The sequence below is a fragment of the Lacerta agilis genome, chromosome 12, assembly GCF_009819535.1.
Source record: "Lacerta agilis isolate rLacAgi1 chromosome 12, rLacAgi1.pri, whole genome shotgun sequence".
Lineage (NCBI taxonomy): Eukaryota > Metazoa > Chordata > Lepidosauria > Squamata > Lacertidae > Lacerta > Lacerta agilis.
Window position 1 is genome coordinate 34754329 of NC_046323.1, and position 14634 is coordinate 34768962.

The 14634-nt window shown below is 42.0% G+C and overlaps 1 protein-coding gene across 3 annotated transcripts in view; it reads left to right on the forward strand.

The window, feature by feature from the left end:
- Positions 1–14634, forward strand: part of PLXDC2 (plexin domain containing 2) — a 232312-nt gene that overhangs the window by 174848 nt on the left and 42830 nt on the right. For all 3 annotated transcript variants that reach the window (XM_033164880.1, XM_033164881.1, XM_033164882.1), the window contains 3 exons: positions 1754–1876; positions 6915–7033; positions 12265–12364. In XM_033164880.1, coding sequence (XP_033020771.1) covers positions 1754–1876; positions 6915–7033; positions 12265–12364 — 342 coding nt within the window. The remainder of the gene's footprint in view (positions 1–1753; positions 1877–6914; positions 7034–12264; positions 12365–14634) is intronic.

Below are 14634 nucleotides of genomic sequence, written 5' to 3' on the forward strand. Positions count from 1 at the left end.
GCAAACACATGATAAAACAGTAAAAAAACAAAAAACAACAAGAAATGCACTTGTATCAGCAAGTCATCCCTAATCAGTCTGTGCTTTTCATAAATTTTTTCTTTCCTGGTCTAAAGTCTTTCTGTAAAGCTATATGATACAATTTTAAATCCCCTCTTTAATAACTTTCCATGCTGTAACTTGATTAATTTACTCAGGCAGTTCAGAAGACAGTGTCTTATGTTTCAAGCTGTAGAGTCTTTCCGGAAATGCCAAACCCCTCCCACAAAGGAAAGATTAAGTAGTTCAGGAAACTGTAGGTTTGGAACATTCTTGCTGGGCCACAATGAATCAACAGAGAGCAAATGTAACCATCAGAAAACTGGGTCATAGACAGTATAAGCCAGCTCTTGCCAAATGTCTGTGCAAGCCTATTCAAAAATATGCTTGGTTTACATTTGCGATTTACTCAGGGTATTAGTGAAAATGATAAAATATCCTGTTCAGCGGGAGTCCATTCAAGCTTTGAATCTGTGGGATGCTTTGAACTTACCCTGTGTTTCTTTCCAAGTTGTACTGAAGCATGTCTAGAGTTGACGTTTGATCCCAGAAATGCTTCCTGGCTTGTAGTTATCCATCTTGTTACTTTCCCTTTCTTTTTCTTTCTTCCTGTAACTTGGGAGCAGGGGTGGCAGCAATCCACAGTGCAACATTTACTGACAGAGCAGTATTTTAGCGGCACCTGAAAATGTATTACCTAGGTCCTAGTGAATCTAGCTGCGGCATTGGTCAGATGTGGCTGTGCTGCTTTAGACTGGGGTGGGAGGGGGAGGACTGATCTTCCCTAGTTGTTCATGAGCTCATCATTTCCAGCCAGCATGGCTAGTGGTCAGTGACGATGGGAGCTGTAGTCGAACAGCATCAGGGAGGGAGGGCTACACATTCCCCTTCCCTGCTTTCAATGAAACAGTAAATGCAATCTGACAACAGGTGTTGATTGCAGTGCGTCTACTTTGTGCCCACCAACTTGAACAGGTGGATGGGACAAGCCACCTGTCAATCGAGTGACATCATTATGATATCAAACAGCTGGTAGGTGGGTTGTTCCACCCACTTGTGAAAAGCTCTTGCACAGCATTTCAGCCAGCTGGTTATTGGGTGCTTAGGAACTGCAACACAAGGGGCTTGCTCAACACCAAGTACACAAAAGCTCTTAAGAGAAATTCTGCATCTCTGCACAATTCAAGATATGACTGTGAGCTAGAATTTAATGCAGAAGAGGGCAAATGCTTTATGAGCTTGACGGTGGAATAATTAGCAAACACATACGCAAATAAATACTGTGCACTTTACAGAGTTAAGGTAGCCCCATGGAACAGAGTGAGCAAGCATGCATGGAATTGCAGTGTAAGGGACAGAACTATAAACCAGAAAGACTCTTTGTCTTCCACATAATGTTAGCAACAGGCTTTATGATCTCCCCACCTCTCAAAAGTGGCCTAAAGATCCCAGCTGATGAACACTGGCCTGAATTATTTCCCTAACAATATGGCCCTGACTTTTGTTCCTCATGGGAATCTATTCTTCTCTTGGCCTTTATGGTGTTTTTTCTGTATTCTTTTGCAGTTCTTTGATTCATTATTAAAACCTGGTGATGAGATTAATTTTCCTTCAGTAACTCTTTGAAGCTCTGGCAGCACCTAATTAACTCTGGCATGTATTAACTTTTCAGCTGTGGCTGACATGATTCTGCTCTTTTGTTTCTTTATTATAGGTTTTATATATACAGGGGAAGTTGTGCATCGAATGCTAACAGCTACGCAATACATCGCACCTTTGATGGCCAACTTTGACCCTAGTGTGTCAAGAAACTCGACTGTCAGATACTTTGATAATGGTAGGTATTAATCCTTCTGCCAGAATACCCTTTAGCTGTTCTTTTTTTTGTCCTTTGTAGGAAAATAAACACTGAAGACGGTTTGTTAATATTTAGCTCTCAGAAGTTTGATTCATCTGGCTAGCCATCCATCTGAGTCAAATACCGTGGTTTAAAATGTTATTGGTAGATTGTGTTGGAAAACATTATCCAATATTATAATCCATCCAAGCTGCTAAAGTCCTAAATCTTACTTTAGTCATGAATCTCAATTAACTTCATCAGCTGAAAAAGGCAACCCTCTAGTCTTCCAAAAGCATATGCTCCCTCTGGTACCATCAGTACATTAAACAGGAACCATTTTGTATGCTTAGAGTCATTTTTCACCCAGAGGTAGAGCATGCCTGAGGTTAATAACCCTCATCAAGATGGTGTGCAAAGTGCTCCTATATAATAATCTAATAAGCCTTACTTTACCTACAGCTCCCAAAGGTCAAATACCTGGTACGGAATTTTATGTGATAGAATGCTGTACTTGGCATGGATACCTGTATATTGGCTTATTAATCTGGGATGTTGATGATCTTTCTAACTGTGGGGGCCAGACTTGCGCTGCCCTTTCCCAAGTACCTTCTTGAGCCCTTTAAACCACCTTTTGCCATGGATTAAGATCCTGGTTAGTTCCGATCCTGATAACTGGAATTTCCTAGTTTGGGCATAATGTCGAAACTAGGTTAATTAGCTCAGGAAGGTTGAATCACAGCCTACCAGGAAAAGAGGAGCCAGGAGGCAGCACAGTGATGGAACACTTGCATACAAGGCTGGTGAAAATCTTGCCTGAATCACTCCAACGTTGAAGCCCCACTACCCAAAATGCCCATCTGTACCAAATCCCCCCACAATGAATCCTTGTGGGGAACATTGTTCAAGATAAGGATCGAGTTGGCTATTGGAGGAGGCACTTGGGGCATGAGTCATTTCAGGCTTTATAAGGTATTACCACTTTGAATAGGTCTCTGCAATCCAATGCAGTGCTTTTAGGATTGCTGTTATATTCTCCCATCTTGCTGCCCCACCTAATGACATGCCAACAGCATTCTAAACTTGGTGTAGCTTCCAGATAGTTTTCATGAGCAGCCCCATGTAATCTCAGTGCAAAGTCATCAGAGCATGAATTACTGATACCTGCTTATCTTGGTCCAGGAACAGCCATAGTCAGCGAACCAAGTGGAGCTGGAAATAGGCAATCTTTGACAGTGAGGCCACCTGAGTCTCTAGTGGCAACATCATGTCAAGGAATGTACTCTCAGGTTTCGTTACCGGGAAATGAATATATATCTATCTCTTGTCAAATCACCAAATAGGCTATGTAATGTTGTGGACCGATATATGCACATATTGCATATGCATAATAACCAAATATTTGCGAGACAAAATGAATATTTGTATGGAAGAATTGCTTTTAAATAAAATAGAAGCAACTCGATCATTATTCAGAAAGTAAATTGCAAACATGTCTGTCTGTTTCACACCATCCAGTGATGCGCTATGCAGTGAAATAATTTATGCAGTGGGATTGTGAAAGTTCCATTTGAAAATAACATAATGAACATGCTTCAATTCCCTCCCTTAAATGACTTGCTTTTTTTATTTCCGCCAAAGTGCTAGTAAGAAACAAGAATAAATTACAGTGTGTTGTTGTTGAACTATTATCGTGATGCTTTAAGATATTCTCCACGGTGCATTGAGCTTGAATCACACTGACCCATTTTGAGTTGTCGTTAGGTCACTCTGACAAGGAAAACTTGTTGAGATGTGAATCAAAGTATATGCTGTGAGGGAATGAGTCAGTTCTGAGTCCAAAAGGCATTTTTTTGTAAGCACATGCCTGAAATAAACTCTGATATATTTACTAAAGAGGAGTTGCATCCAGCTAATGTTTACTCAGAGTAGACCTGTTAAAATTAAAAACCTTGGGGACATCTTAGTTTAGAGAAAAGGTGAGTAAGAGGTGACATGATAGAAGATTACAAAAATTATGCATGGCACAGAGAAAGTGAATAGAAAGACGTTTTTCTCCCTCTTTTGTAACACTAGAACATGTCGACATCCAACAATGCTGAATGTTGGAAGTTTGGGTACAGATAAAAGAAAATACTTATTCATGCAGTGCATCATTAAACTATGGAACACACTCCCACAGGAGGCACCAACTTGGTTGGCTTTAAAAGAGGATTGGGTGGCTATCTTCTGCCTCCAGTCAGAGGCAGTAATGCTCCTGAATACCAGTTGCTGGAAACCACAGGAGGGCAGAGTGCTCTTATTCTTCAGTTCTGCTTGCAGGTTTCTCATCAGGGTGGCTACTGTGAGAACAGGATGCTGGACTACATGGGCAACTGGCCTAACCCAGCAGGCTTTTCTTACACTTTGTGGCCATGACTAACTTAGGTACAGTAATTTCAAGTGCTCTACTCTGAGTGAGAGTTGATTGAATACAACCTAATGCCTTTTGTATTCAGGACGATATCAGGATTTGCCCGCTTTTACTGTATTAAAAGAGGTAATCCATCATGATCAGGCCAGATTCTTGCCAAGGCGACAAATGAAGGACAATATGAGGAATATAATTGATATAATAGAATATTTACAAGTGAGAAATGAAAAACAAGCAGCCTTAATGTTTTTAGATGCAGAGAAAGCATTTGATAAAGTCTCCTGGGATTTTATGTTTAAAGTTTTCGAGTACATGAGCTGTGGAGACACTTTTATAAAAGGAGTCAAGGCAATATATACCGAATAGTCAGCAAAATTGATAGTAAATGATGTGTTGACTGAGAATTGTCACCCTTGTTTATATTTAAAAAAGGATTTACCCCACTTTTGTAGGACATGCTAGTTAGCTGGGAATACATTTTCAAGCTGCTGACCCAACAAAAAGACACAACAGGAATTTTATATTCAGGACTGCAAAAACTGGGGGTTTCCAGCACATGGTAAGCCACAATGCCAGGGCTTTGATCAGCATGGCAAGATGGTTTGTGCATATTACTTCGATCCTGACCCAACTACGCTGACTGACAATTAGCTTCGAGCCCAATTCAAAGTGCTGGTTTTGACTTATAAAGCCTGAAGCGGCTCAGGACCGCAGTACCTCAAGGACTGCCTCTCCCCATATAAACCAACCTGGACTCTGCACTCATCACCTGAGACCCTTCTTTGTGTGCCTCCTTCATGAGAGGTTGAGAGGGTAGCAACACAAGAACAGGCCTTTTCGGCAGTAGCTCCCTGTTTATGGAATGCTCTCTCTAGGGAGGTTCGGCTGGTGCCTTCATTATTTTTAGGCTCCAAGTGAAAAGGTTCCTCTTCAACCGGGCCTTTGTTTTTGTTTTAACGATTTGTTTATGTTTTATTTTGTATTTTTATCTTGTGAACAGCCCTGAGATGAAGGGCAGCCCTGAGATGAAGGGCAGTGTATAAATCTTAACAATAGGCTGCATCCAGCTTGGTAGGTCTGAAGGAGTGCAGACTTACAGTTTGGTCCATGGGGATTCAACAAAACAACGTGCGTAAAGAATAGTGGGACAAGAGCAACTAAGATGCTCAACACCATTATTAATATGGGCATCATCCATAAATTCATGGTGATTCTATTTAGCCAGTGTAGTTAATGTTTACCACCAATGATGTATATTATTTAATACCTTGCCACTCTGAAAGCTTGCAGTAGATAAGAAAAGATAATCTTATGCATAATAAATGGACGAAGTGAAAGTGGAATGCTTTAAATATTAACATTTCTGTGTCAGCATTTTGGTAAACATCCTTAAGTTTTATAGGCAGTGAGTTATGAACTAAATAATACAGTGAAAAAACCATGGTGAAAGAAAATGAGCAGTTTTGATTTAGAGGAAACAATATTTTAAACAATTGCACACAGAGAGAGTATTTTTTTTAATATCACATCATTGTTTCACTCAGCCCTGACCTGTTGTGGCTTCCAAGTCTGAAAAAAAATATATTCTAAGGACTAGCTTGAATTTTTTGGTATGCCAGCATCAATGTATAGGCACTAGCCTAGACAGCCCATAATAAACACATCATGTTCTTAGGTACCAGAGTATCAATCCTGACCACTTGTGTGCATCTTCATTCATTCATGAATCACCTTTCTGCCAAAGCTCTCAGGGAGGTTTGCAATAGAAAACAATGTCTTACAAACTATGATACAAGAAGAAGAATGAACAAGGAGGGATGAGGAAAATAAGGAGAGGTGAAGCCAAATGGCAGTTGATCCCAGTGGAGGAAGGCTTTGGCTGGCCCATCACCTCTCCTCAGATTCAGGCAGGTGGTACAGCTGTGGGTGGAGGCATTTATTATCCCAATGGTATAATAGTTCATTTGATGAGCATTGTTATAACCACTCCAAACCCTACAACATTAGTCACAGATCTAAAGGAAATATAAAGCCTCTTCACAAAATTGCAGTATTAATTAAACTGTAATTTGCTGTTGCAAGATAAGGGGTAGCCACTGGCTTCAATTGCATTAAAGGAGATTGGACAAATTCATAGAGTTGGGGTGACCAGCATGGCACCCATGGGTGCTTGAGTACCTCTTGGGGTGTTCATGGAACATGTTAGTGAATACCCCCTCAAAAATCCACGCTGTGTGAAAAAGACTGTTTTTTCTTGCTGCTCAGTTCCTATTTGCACTGTCTTGGGCTCTCCGACATTGAAAACACCCTCTTTTAACATGTTCACATTTCATTGGATGCCAGGATTCTGCACCCACCTTCCCTTCTGTTTTCCGCTGAGGGGGCGGCTGATGTTTGGAGGTGTATTTGAACACCCCTCGGTCAAGTTATCTTCTCTTCTGTAGGCTAAGCATGTCTGAACAATAGAAAGAGCTCTATCTACTGTAAGGCCTATTTAGCAATAGTAGTAGTAGTGATAATATTGCTATAAAGTTACATTTTGTATGGTATCAGATGCTGCTGAATGGCTACCCTATAATTTACGGTGACATTTTCCTCTGCTCTTCGCAACTTTCAACTTGACAGGTACTGCATTGGTTGTCCAGTGGGATCACGTACATCTACAAGATAATTACAATCTGGGCAGTTTCACATTTCAAGCAACACTTCTCAACGATGGGCGTATCATATTCGGCTATAAAGAGGTGAGTTCAAGCACAGAAATGATTTACTAAATTTAAAACCCTGCTCCTTTCAAGCTGCTGAAATATTTAAAGAGTGACAGCCCCAATGCTCTGCCATCTTAACGCAGAAGACTTATTTTTCTGTGCCAAGACTAGATGCTGTTGTTCAAAGAATGCTCTTTTCCCATCTAAGAGATTGCTGTAGGGAATGGTCAGGGTCATCCCAGGAGAGAGGGAGAACTAGGCAAAACCACACGGTGCCTCCCTTGCTTCACAGAAACATTTTTACACAGACCAAATCTGCCTCCAGAACTAATCCAGGAAATGAAGAAGCTATAGCAGAAAACATTGGGAGGTATGGCACAGTGGTTAGAGGTTTTAGTGAGGAATTATTCTCCCCACAAGAAAGAAAAAGGAACAAAGAGTGTGCAGAAAATGACTTTGACTGTTATAGAGTGCAGATATAATGCCATTTGTTTAAGACTACTACTTGCAATGATTTTTTTTTTATTTAGAGCAAATAAACATTACTGAGCTAGTTGAATTCAGGGTCCCAAATCCTCCTTTTTGAATTAGCTGCACCCCCCTCCTCCCACACCAACCCTTTCCTGGAGCTGCAGAGGGGCTTCTAGGTATCTGTGCAGCCTCTGCCCAGGCACTGGGCAAGTTGACATCACATTAAGGCGTCAGGCTGATTTCATGATGGAAAGCTTAGAGGAAAGTTTGGATGGTGTTAGAGCAGGGGTCAGCAAACTTTTTCAGCAGGGGGCCGGTCCACTGTCTCTCAGACCTTGTGGGGGGCCGGACTATATTTTGAAAAAAAATATGAACCCCTATGCTCCTATGCCCCACAAATAACCCAGAGATGCATTTTAAATAAAAGGACACATTCTACTCATGTAAAAACACGTTGATTCCCAGGGCCGCATTTAGAAGGCGATTGGGCTGCATCTGGCCCCCGGGCCTTAGTTTGGGGACCCCTGTGTTAGAGCAATCTAATGGGTGTAAATAGCACTCTTCTCACAAGGGAGTCTCTTTGTGTGCAATATAGCATCAGAGAAGATTGCTGCAGCTTCTTCTAAGATACAGTATGAGGGAAACCGGCAATCCCATTTTATGGAATAAATATTGTGTACTAACTTGCCCTGATATTTCACTGCTCACATCCCTAGGCCCTTTAATGTGACAGTTTGGCTGTCTTTTTAGTTAAATATACCGGATTGGCCTGAATATAAGACTCACTTTCCCCCTCAAATTCCAACCGTGAAAAGTTAAAGTGCAGATTATATTCGCGACCTTACGGCATGCAGCCAGGAGTGTGAGGCAAACAGCACCAGGAGCGCAGCAAAGCGGTGCCCGCCCCGTGCATAGTCCCCTGTCCTCTCCCACAAGGCTGGGAAGGGAGAGAGCGAGGAAGGAAGGGGAAAGGCCGTTGGCAACACAGCACGGCTCCCCCCCCCCCAAGTATGCAGCCAGGAGCAGTGAGGAAGGGAGCGGCTTATATTTGGGTATTTTTTCCCCTTTTCTTCCCTCCAATTTTAAAGGTGTGGCTTATATTCAGGCCAATACGGTAATAGCTCTGTGTGCCCTCCCATACGATTTGGATTTGGTTTGGAGGGTTCAAGCCTCTTACAAGCTTAACACCCATGGAAATAAGAGGTGAGGTCCTGTCTTGCCCAATGCAAGGTGGTTCTTTTAATGAGATTCAGAAGCAATACAAACACAAGTGAGTGAGAAGATTAAATATTTTATTCTAAACAGCAAGCATTATATACATTACCAAGCAAGCACTTCGATCTGCCACTGTGAATCCCTCAAGAGGTGGCGAAGTGACCCCTCGGTAGCCTTCGTTTGCACGGCCCTTCTATCAGTCCATGCACGAGCTTCTCAGAACTATGCCCCCAAACCATCCGATTTATAGATCACTAACTTATTAGCCTACGTGCCTTGCCCGACTAGCTAGTGCAGATTATTAATTAGCTAGCCCCCTCTTCCAATACCGCACATTCCTCCAAACAATGTCTACCATCGAAGAAGGTCAGAAGGTACCCATCACTGTCACTTCTTCCTTCCACCAGATTATAAATTAAAGGCTGCTCTCAGCTATCAAAGAACTTTAACAAGAGATATAGAGGGGAAGTAAACAGAGGCTGGAAGAGATGACCAAGTTAGATCACTAAACTCCTTAAAATACAAATGTCTTCTGGATGGATTGCCCATACAGGTCCTCTTGTGAAAGGGGGAGTTACTGGTTTGCTTCGCTTTTGCTTTTGTTTATTTTGTATTTTGTGTCTTCATTTTGTATTTTCATGTTGTGAACCGCCCTGTGATCTTTGGGTGAAGGGCGGTATACAAATTTAATAAATCTTTTTTAAAAATCTGGTGTGGTTGGACAGAGCTGCCCTCCAGACACCAGCGCTGTGGCAGCTTACCAGGATAGGCCAGGGCGGTGGCCAAGTCAGGATTGTATGGATGCACCAGTTGGAAAAGCCTGGCTGGCTCCACCTGTGTGTCTGGGCAGACGTGACCCTGCCACCGCCCCACCCCAGGTAAGCTGCAGTGATGGGAGACCAGCTCTGGTTTGCCCCATCAGCTGCTATTGATTTGCACCTGCCAGCCAACTCTAGTAATGTCTCAGCTGGCACTGAGAAAACCTTATCCTGGGGATGGTTTCTACGACTCTCAGGTGCAGTAAGAAGTTTTTGTTTCAACCAATAAATATTAACATGAAAACAAATCATTTCTCCTGTCAGCTTGTCCGTTGCCTGTCATCAGATGCTGCCCTAGCCTTTTCGTCACAGCGTAATGATTTTCTTGTCACCTGTTCACGCCATCAACATAAATAGTAGATCCAGTTTTTTTAAAAGGAAAATTAAGCACTGATTCACCTTTAAAAATACAAAGCACAATGTCAGGACCTGCTAGAGCTGTTGTTCTCAAACTTTAGTTCTGGGTGCTTCTGCCCCACATGGTGGGTTATCAAAACTGCAGCTTGGAAATATCTTGCTGATACTCTAGCTATTGAAGAACATGTTGCTGGTGAAATAATCTCAGGCTGTGGATTGGCCCTGCCTAACAAGGCTTGTCATTAAGCTGTCCTAGACCAGAAGGACTTCCTTGTCTGTCTGGGACTATGTCTGGACAGCAAGGTGTTTTTGGCTCTGGTTTGGCTTTGTGTGGGCCTTAGCTGTGAGACCTGGTTTAGTCCCTCCAGTTCTGATTCCTCAACTCAGCTCCTGCCTTCTGGGTCCCAGCACTCAGCTGCCCTCTGGCAGTAGCCTCTGGGTCATTCTTGATACCCTTTGCATTTTCCTCACTCCTGCGTTGCTCATGGGACTTTCCTACTATCAATCGCTCTTCTCAGTTGGCAGCCCTTGCCAAAACAGCAGCATGACCTGATGGTGTGGACTGGGTGCTTTGATCTTTCTTCCTCCGCAACACCAATGGTTCACAGTAAAGTTTCTCAGGAGGCAGACATGAGCACTGTGTATATTCTGGGGGACAAAAACGAGCAGTTAAATGGGGGCAGGCCGTTGCAGGCCAACCAAAGTTTGTAACAAACCATAGTTGGTTTGATCCTGATTTCACTATGGTTTCTACAAACTACTGTTTCTTGTTCTTGGATTAAATGGAAACAGTGGCCTGTACGAAATATTGTTAACTATTGTGCCGCTGGAGATGAAATTCCTGGACGATGCACAAGGCGAACCACAGTCGAAAGCATTTGCGTAGAATGTTTTCATTAATCAAATATGAAATTGGGCCAATCGCTGCCTCTCAGCCTAACCTACCTCACAGGGTTGTTGTGAGAATAAATGGGGAGCGTGACAACCACCTTGAGCTTCTTGGAGGAAAGGTGGGGTATAAACGTAATAATAAATAAATAAAACCAGGTTCAAACCATATCCTAGTTTGTTAGCTAGCAAACAAGAAACTGTTTTGTTACAAACTTTGACCAGAATCTGGTCCCATTTTGTGCAAAGAAGAGAGGAAGAAGGGGAAGCACACGAGCCCAAAGTTCATGAAAGCATGTTGTGATGCTTGAATGTCACTATTGTCTCTTAGCAGATAAATCCTCATGGGATCCAGCCATTTCTGGCTGCTTTCCAGCATCACATACCTGTGTTCACGTAGCCGAAGAAACTCTTCACACTCTATCCCAGGGCTATTTTCTGTTTCCTTCCTCACCCACAATGCATTCTGCAAAGGCAGCAAACGTTATAACTTCTGTAATGGCTCCTTGGTGATTATATGACTGGAGGCTCATTACTGCCTAAATGAGCAGGCAAGAGTTGTCGCCTTAGGAAAATTCAGAAAAAAAAATTAAACCAAATAATGTAGAGATATTTCAGTGGTGGTTTATTATGTGTGGAAGACTTGCAGTACTGAACATTAGCACTACTTACAAGTATTATTTTGTTCCCGCTTATGCAAAGATTAAATGATTGCTTTCTGCAATAGACAGCACAGCTCTTTAAAACAAAACTGTTCTTAGATTCACTATATTAGTCCACTTCCCTCTCTTAGCCAAAATGGGTTATCGCTTTTAGTGCTTACAAAAGTTAACAGAATTTCTATGAAATATTCAGTAATAGAAACGGATTTCATTTCCCAATGTAATATAGTTTCTGTGTGGCTCTGTGTGCAGAATTGTATTAGGTGTTAGCGAAACAGCATTAAAAGGAGCCTGTTTACACAATAAGCAAGCTAAACTGTTTGAGGAAAAAATATTCATTGTACTTCAAGGTTTTGCGAGTTCCTTCCCTGCAGTGAATTGACAATGAAGCCTATAATTGGCTGGCGCAAAGTAAATTTACTTTCTCCTCGTTGATTACTGAAAGGTAGGCTAGAAATTGTAATTGCTAAAGTACTTATGAGGGATTGATTAACAAGTCCATCAAAACTGAAGTACTAAACCAGAGCCAAATCTCATAGTACACTTCAGTATTATTTTTGTCAGCTCCCATCCAGCTGTCCCTTTCATTAAAAGGAAAAATAAAAGGCCTAACATGTGCTGTACAGAGAATCTAGATAATGTGAAGACAATTCAAGGTTGTGCTGGTAAGTAGAAATGCCATTACAGGTTGGCATCACTGGGCAACTGCCCTATTGGTAGGGGTTCAGATGCAACAGGCTGCATTGCTCTGACTCTGTTTAGCATTTGATTCTATCAATTAAATTGTAGGGTACAGGTAGAAAGAGCATTTTATATATAGGTATGCATATGGCATTTGTCTATTTTTGTCTTGCAGATTCCTGTCTCAGTGACGCAGATCAGTTCAACCAATCACCCTGTGAAGGTGGGCCTGTCAGATGCCTTTGTGGTTGTCCACAGGATCCAGCAAATTCCCAGTATGTTTTTTAATGAATGTGACGTAAACCTGTGTGTGTTTGTGTGTTTGAAGAGGAGGGGATATGTGAGTGGAAAACAAATTTAAAGAGATCGGAAATACGTTTTAACTAAACAGAAAACAAAATGCTTATGAAGTCTCAGTTTGTTAATTTAAATACAATTTCATTTTGGTTTACAGCTCCCACAGCTGTTCATTGCTTCATTGTTTGTCTTGAACCGATAAAGCCAAATGTGGCTGTTAGCCCAAAGGGGGAGATGGTATAATTCTGTATTCCATGGGATACTCCTTCATGTTTTCCAGAATAGTAATTGTATGGTTGTGGTTTTGTTGTTGTTTCTTATTTTGCTTTGGAAGAGGCAAAGAAATTGGACATAAGATGCCTTTCTAAGCCGGCTGAAATAAATTAAACAATATTTATCAGAACAGCATGCGGTAGCAAGCTTGGTTCCCTCCTGATGTTGTCAGACTACAATTACCATCATCCTTCACCATTGATCATACTAGCTGAGGTTGATGGGGCTGCAACATCTAGATGGCACCATGCTAGTTACCACTGGAATATATTTGCTTTGAAGAGAATTCCATACATTGGAATTTCCCATGGGCAGAGAGCCAGTGTGGTGTAGTGGTTAAGAGTGGTAGACTCGTAATCTGGGGAACCGGGTTCGTGTCTCCGCTCCTCCACATGCAGCTGCTGGGTGACCTTGGGCTAGTCACACTTCTTTGAAGTCTCTCAGCCCCACTCACCTCACAGAGTGTTTGTTGTGGGGAAGGAAGGGAAAAGGAGATTGTTAGCCGCTTTGAGACTCCTTCGGGTAGTGATGAAGCGGGATATCAAATTCAAACTCTTCTCTTCTTCATTCTTTGAACGGAGATTAAGGAGCCTGTACCGGGCTGATCACGTAAATTTGTTGAAATTAACCAATCCCAGCTGCTCACGTAATTGTAACTGTTCAGCTGTACAGATTTCCCTTTCATTAAGACAGCACCGTTTAGAGAAAATATAGGATACCTTCATTAAAAACCAAGGAAAACGTCTCACGGTGTGTTAATACTTTGGTACCACCATCTTTGCTTTGGCTCTCCGGTTTAGCTTTCAAGGTTAAAATTAGTATTCACTCTTCCTTTTGTTGGCAAACTAATGATTACAGACCATCCCTTTCCAGCGTCCTTGTTGTGTATCACAGCACAGACCATTAGAATCAACACTGTGATGGCACTTCCATGCTTAGCACTATCATGGCCCTGATGTGTCAACCTGGGGTAGGAGGGTATGCCTTGCCTAATGAATGATAACCCTTTCTAGAAAGCTGTTTCTAGAAGGTCTTATGTGTTGTGGAAGGACCTTGAACAGAGGCACAGGAGGCTGGGCAGCCAGCAGTCCCACAACTTCAGGATTTGGAAACAAAAGTACTGGCAGCTATTTGAGAATCCTCCTTTGTAAAGGGTGGGTATCCCACTTCCTATTTAAAAAAAATGTTGCTTTTGGCTCCTTTGGTATGTAATATTCAAGAAAAGGCTCATTCATAGCTGTCTTTGCAAAGCAGATACATATTTTTGAAACTGCAGGCAATATACCACTCTCCTGACAAAATAAATCAAGTTGGGCCACTGAGAGTCTATGTCAGCTTTTCCTTAAGTGTGCATGTTCCTGCATTCTTGTCTTTTCAAAGATGCTAAACGGGCCATAAATCAACCCAGTCAATTATTGCAAAAGGGAGATGTGAGAAAGTTTTCCTTAGCCTGTTCGATGGTTCTGTGGGACTACGGTATTTGTTCCTTGCAGGAGGCTTAGAGATATATAAGCATTGTTCTATGTCTCCCTACACCTAAATACATAAAGGACTGAATCCCAGGCTGGGCAAGAAATAAAATCACAAGCTCTTTACAATCAGATAGAAAGGAATAGATAAAAACACAGGAGAACATTTCGATGTATATAACATTTTAATGTATATAAAAGCCATAGAACCTTACTTCATATAAACACTAGGAGCCTGTTGTTGTTGTTCACTCGTTCAGTTGTGTCCGACTCTTCGTGACCCCATGGACCAGAGCACGCCAGGCACCCCTATCATCCACTGCCTCCCGCAGTTTGGCCAAACTCATGCTAGTCGCTTCGAGAACACTATCCAAACATCTCATCCTCTGTTGTCCCCTTCTCCTTGTGCCCTCCATCTTTCCCAACATCAGGGTGTTTTCCAGGGAGTCTTCTCTTCTCATGAGGTGGCCAAAGTACTGGAGCCTCAACTTCAGGATCTGTCCTTC